General features: G+C 50.8%; 1 protein-coding gene across 4 annotated transcripts in view; it reads left to right on the top strand.

The window, feature by feature from the left end:
- Window positions 1-5,652, top strand: part of PTCH1 (patched 1) — a 67,631-nt gene extending 61,979 nt beyond the window's left edge. For all 4 annotated transcript variants that reach the window (XM_005873741.2, XM_005873740.2, XM_014545689.1 and 1 more), the window contains 3 exons: window positions 69-323; window positions 1,882-2,362; window positions 2,859-5,652. In XM_005873741.2, the coding sequence (XP_005873803.1) occupies window positions 69-323; window positions 1,882-2,361 (735 nt within the window). In that variant the 3' untranslated portion in view covers window position 2,362; window positions 2,859-5,652. The remainder of the gene's footprint in view (window positions 1-68; window positions 324-1,881; window positions 2,363-2,858) is intronic.
- Window positions 5,653-5,994: the final 342 nt, after the last annotated feature.

Raw genomic sequence — 5,994 nt, 5'->3', positions numbered from 1 at the left:
GAGGACAGAGGCCCCGAACAACAGGCACGTGGATGATAGCACTTTCAATACAGAATCCTCTCACACAGGTGTCTCCAGCCAACGGGCTGAGCCGGCTGCCCACGCCTTCCCCCGAGCCGCCCCCCAGCGTGGTCCGCTTTGCCGTGCCCCCCAGTCATGCGAACAACGGGTCTGACTCCTCTGACTCGGAGTACAGTTCTCAGACGACGGTGTCGGGCATCAGCGAGGAGCTCCGGCAGTACGAGGCCCAGCAGGGCAGCAGGGGCCCTGCCCACCAGGTGATCGTGGAGGCCACGGAGAACCCCGTCTTCGCCCGCTCCTCCGTAAGTCCGCCTCGGCAGCCCCGCCCTGCTCTGAGCAGCAGGTCTGCGGACCCGATGCAGAAGCGAAGTGGGCGTTAGGTGGAGCCATAGGCAGGTGCCAGTATTTGACTCTTCTGAAACTGTCAGTGTCAGTGTCGTAGAGTTGGCTCTCCCGCGGGACACAAGGGCAGAGGCCGTCGCAGGAGGTACACGAAGCAGCGGCTGTACCTTCGGCCTCGGTGCAGTTTGAGCTGAGCAGCTAGAGGGAGAGGAGGCCTGGCCTCTTTTTTTTTTTTTTTTAAGCTGCATAGCGTTTTAAAATGATACTTTTAAAAAAACAGAGTGGGGTTTTTATTGCTAGCTGAAGTGGTCTATTTTTGTTTTCTCTCATTTCTATTACCTTTAATTGCCCTTGGTTACAAAATTATTTCTGTTCTTATTGTCTAAGACTTTACCAGGAGCTTTTGTGGCTCCAGGTACATATTCTAGGTGGCGAGAAGCTTAGCCTTCGGTCATTCGGGAAAGCTGGGAGCCCCTTCCCAGGGCCCAGACTCCTCCTCTGGTCTGTGCTCCCAGGCTGTCCTCAGCCCCCAGTCCTAGAGCACAGCACACAGGACTTCTCCAAGGCCAGTTCTGCTGCTCAGATTCCCCCCACCGAGGGCCTCCTGCTGTCCCTCCAGGAAATGGGTATTCCAGGCCCGGCCAGAGCACGCCTTCCGTGAAAGAGAGAAGGGCCAACCAAATAACCTAAATTTTCCTCCTCTTACCCTCCGGGGTGATGCCTGCTGAGCTGCAGTGTGAATCTGGTTTAGTTCAGCGGGAGCCTAAAAATAGGTACAAGCTGAACGACTTTGAAGTTGGTCACGGTCCTTTTGATTGATGTGGCCACTGTGTTGCTCTCCGCTTTGTATAGAGACCCAGAAGCCAGATTCCTCACCAGCAGGCCGAGCAGCGCGGCCCCGCAGGACTGTCTGCGACGGGGCAGATGCGGGCTGTAGCCACGTGTGGCTGTTGAGCGCTTGAAATGTGGCGAGTGAGACCAAGAGGCTGGATTTTGATTTTTAGTTCATTTAAATGCAAATAGCTACATGTCCCTAATGGCTGCTGTATTCACCAGAGTGTGTATAGATAGTCCTGCCAGGGCCTGGCATCTGGACGAGCCAGGGCCAGATGCGTAGCAGTTCTAAGAGGAGTTCAGGAGCTGGCCCTCCTGAGCAGGGGGTGTAGACTGGGAGGGAGGCAGCTCAGAGCCTCTCCGACCACAGCCCTGCGTTTGTGGGCAGCTGTTCTGTGCCCAGCCAGCTGTGCTGGTGAAGGCGAGCCCGAGACGTAGGGTCCGAGTAAGGCGCTCCTCTGCCGGGGAGGTTGTCAGAGAATGGGTTTTTCTTTTGGGAGTGGAAGGTCCTTGTTGGCTCCCAGGGCCTCTCCCAGCCCTTTGTGGGCTCGATGGCCTCTGGGTTAAGAGCTGTGTGGGTGGCCAGGCAGGAGCCAGGGCCCATAGGGGAGGGCTGGGAGCAGCAGGGGATGTCCGTCCTGGCGTGAGCGCCCAGCCTGCTTTAACCTGCCTCGCCCTCTGCAGGTGGTCCACCCGGAAGCCAGGCATCACCCACCCTCCAGTTCTCGACTGCCGCCCCACCTGGACTCAGGGTCCCAGCCACCCGGACGGCCAGGCCCGCAGCCCCAGCGGGAGCCTCCCAGAGAAGGCTTGCGGCCGCCCCCCTACAGACCGCGCAGAGACGCTTTCGAAATTTCTACTGACGGGCATTCTGGCCCGAGCAATAGGGACCGCGTGGGCCCCCGGGGAGCCCGCACGCACACCCCTCGGCACCCAGTGTTCACTGCCACGGGCAGCTCCGTGCCCAGCTACTGCCAGCCCATCACTACCGTGACGGCCTCGTACCCCGGCTACGAGGACTACCCCCAGCCGGACCCCGGGCTGTTCGAGGACCCCCATGTGCCTTTCAACGTCCGGTGCGAGAGGAGGGGTTCCAAGGTGGAGGTCATAGAGCTGCAGGACGTGGAGTGCGAGGAGCGGCCCCGGGGCAGCGGCTCCAGCTGAGGTGCGTGCGGTGGGGGACCCAGGGACAGACTCCTGGGGTTTCTGGGGGTTGGAGCCCCTGGCATTGGGAAGTCCTGACCTGAACGTCTCTGACCTGACCCCCAAGGCAGGGCTGCCGGGCCCAGGCTCTCGTCACTGGGCCACAGTGTTGTCCCAGATTGGGTCTCACCCCCACTGTGAACCTGTTGAGGGTGGTGGACTAACAAAGATGCTAACAGCTGCCCCTTTGACCGATGTTTCAGTCTTGATTCACGTGCCCTACAGGTGCATGTGATGAATGCACAGCTCAGCGAATGGGCACGAAGTGAGCACACCCGGCACCTGCCCCTAAATCAAGGAAAGGGTCCCGACCAGCCCCTGGAAAGCCCGCCGGCCCCAGCCGGCCCCCCATCCTGATTTCTCATACAGAGACTCTCTTAGCCTGTTAGTGTGCTTTGTAAATATGGACTCATAGACTGTTACTTCGTTTGACTTCCTTTTTTTTCTTTCTTTCAAAGGGTGAGTAAAATCTGAAGCAAAGAGGCCAAAGATCGGAATCCCCAGCCCCCGCACCTGCGAGGAGAGAGCTGCTCGGAGTCGGGAAGACGCCCTGCACCGGGGTTGCAGTTCGCTGTTACTGTAACCGGCTGTATTATTTTGTGAAATATTTCTTTAAATATTTAAGAGGTGTACACATCTGTAAATACGAAGGAATGATGTAAAGTCGTGTGGTCTGGCGCTTCCCACTCCCGGCCCAGGGTGGGCGGTGGGGCGGCCGCAGCGAGGCCCGCCCTGTTTGTACATTGGTCTCGGTGCCCCAACCAAGCTTAACTTAGTCTTAAATTACAGCATCTCTTGCTGCTGCTTAAATATTGTATAATTTACCTGTATAATTCTATGCAAATATTGCTTATATAATAGGATTATTTTGTAAAGGTTTCTGTTTAAAATATTTTAAATTTGCATATCACAACCCTGTGGTAGTATGAAATGTTACTGTTAACTTTCGAACACGCTATGCGTGATAATTTTGTTATTGTTTAATGAGCAGATATGAAGAAAGCACGTTAACCCCGGTGGCTTCTAGGTGTAGTTGGGTGCGGCACTCCTGTTGGCTGCGTGTGAACGTGTGTGTGATTTCCCCGTGTGCTGTACTGTGATCGTTTGTTCTTGTTTTTCTCTCACTGTCTGTCACCCTTAGCGGGCTCTGCCCTGGTCAGGCTGGGAGAGCATTGCCTAGTGCGTGGGGGCTAGCCCTGCCCAAAACATCGCCTTATGCTGTTGTCAGACTCACTTCAAGTCCAAGGCATCTCTTCAGATCCTTGCTGCCGTCCAGGCACCCCGCTCGTGCCTCGGGAGAGACGTTCCTTCACACTGATCTCTGTCGTGGACGTTGGGACCTCAGGGTCTAGCGCTCACATCTGTTCGTCGTCATTATTGTTCAACAGCTAGAGAGCATGCCTCGTGCTGAGCCTCAGCTGGGCATGAGCATGTTGTGCAGCCTTCATTGTATCTCTCATGACCAATGCACACATAAAAAAAACCTTAAGAGTGGGTTAAAAATGTATTGGAGGTAATGACCCTGCTACAAGGTAGAAAAACCTGTCCATTCTGGGCCCACAGTAAACCTAGAGGTGATGTTTTGAGTCCCTACCATTTAAGTTCTCTTTCTCCCTAAATTGCACAGTTGGTTGGGGCTTTCTGGGTCTCTTTGCATCTTTAAAAATAAACAGTGAGCGTTCAATAAGGCGATACGGGGTCAGAAGTTTGGTAGGATTTAGAAGGATCCTTCTCAATGTGTTTATGTTAACGTGATGGTGCACACTTCCTAACTAAGTTATTTTCTTCTTCTCACCATGATTAGTGTTCTTTCAATGTGACATTTATTGACAAGCAGGAGATGCTCGGTGCACGCACTCCACTGAGGATGGGTATGGAGGCAGACTTCTCAGCCAGGCATTATTTTTAGAGATTTGCTTCTGTATCCATTCTCTCTTGTGCGGAGGCTTGGTCTTCCTCAGCTCTTAGCCAGAGACCAGCATGTCGGGGAAGCACTTGGCACCCCGACGAAGCTACTATAGGCGGGCACAGCTGGCAGCTCCCTCCTGTTGTGCCCTCCTGTTTTACATGGAAAATCTTCCTCGAAAGGCAGCGGCCCCCTGCAGCACCCAGCAGTGCAGTGACCTCAGACCCTACACACATAACTGTAAGATGCTAATTGGAAGCCACCTGTGGGCCCCAGGTGTGTGTTAATATGCCAGGGGCCTGCTGGCCCCCCTGCTACTGTTTGGTGCCTCCCTTAGCCACACTGTCTACCTAACACCCAGCTCTGCTCGGAAAATGTCCATGTCCTGTGTTCAGGAGAGAGATGATGCAAATTCTGAGGTCTGCTTCCCTCTGGCTCGCGGCGTGCCCTTGCTCCTCTCCTGAGCCCAACTCGTGTGGTGCCTGACAGCTTGTCCAGCCCCTGCTTTCTGCTCAGCGTGGAACTTTCTCCGATAGTCACATTGGCAAAGGGAGAACACAGGGCTGGCAGGCAACTAGAATTTCTCTCCCTTTTTAAAATAGTTTTATTTTGTCTGTCTTGTTTGTTCATTTGGATGTTTTAATTTTTTAAAAGAAATCTTTGCTGATATTTATAATTTTGTATCATAAGAATGTTTTCCTACAGTATTTGTCATGCCAGTTTATAACAAAATGCAGGGATTTTTATTTCTATTGGAAACACTATTACAGCTATGTTTTACTTTGGAACAGAATTTTTATTTGTATAGAGTGCTTACTAATGTTAAATAGTTCAGAGTATATAACATTCTCATTAAGGTCTCATAGTCGGTTTTAGTGTAAGGAGTTTAAAGGAAATAAATATTCAAACTGGGTCTCATTGCCTGCCAATTTTGGTGGAAATGGGTTTGTGTCATTTCAATTACAAAGATAAAAGTATGCCATATAATTTATTTATATGAAAATTTATTTTTGTAGTGTACATAGTAGTCATCAAGTCTTTGACAGAAGTATATTTTTAAAGAATTTATATGTGATGAATCCATAATGTCGGAAACTTCGCTGAGACATGCGTGGGGCACACTTTCCATTGTAAAGTACAGCAAGAAAGAAAACGTTTAACAGTGTTAAGAGAGGGAGATCGGGTGAATATTCATGCAATTGTGAACTGTGTACTAGTTACCATTTGTGACCTAGTGTGGTTCTCATTTTAAACCTTGGAAGGCAAAAATGTACAAACTCTCTAAATGTTAATGTTCAAACACTGATAGAAATTCTAACATGAATAAAAAATAATATAACTTGTTGTTATGTCTTTGTGTATCGAATGTTTTTTAAGTGAAATACTCTATGAAGGCAGTGAGGGTGTCAGGCCATCGGGAACGTGGTGGTTTCATCTAACGCAGCGGTTCTCAACCTGTGGGTCGCGACCCCTTTGGGGGTTGAACGACCCTTTCACAGGGGTCGCCTAAGACCATCAGAAAACACATATATAATTACATACTGTTTTTGTGATTAATCACTATGCTTTAATTATGTTCAATTTGTAACAATGAAAATACATCCTGCATATCAGATATTTACATTATGATTCATAACAGTAGCAAAATTACAGTTATGAAGTAGCAACGAAAATAATTTTATGGTTGG

Source organism: Myotis brandtii, unplaced genomic scaffold, assembly GCF_000412655.1.
Source record: "Myotis brandtii unplaced genomic scaffold, ASM41265v1 scaffold419, whole genome shotgun sequence".
Classification (NCBI taxonomy): Eukaryota; Metazoa; Chordata; class Mammalia; order Chiroptera; family Vespertilionidae; genus Myotis; species Myotis brandtii.
This window is presented reverse-complemented; position numbering and strand designations above follow the sequence as displayed.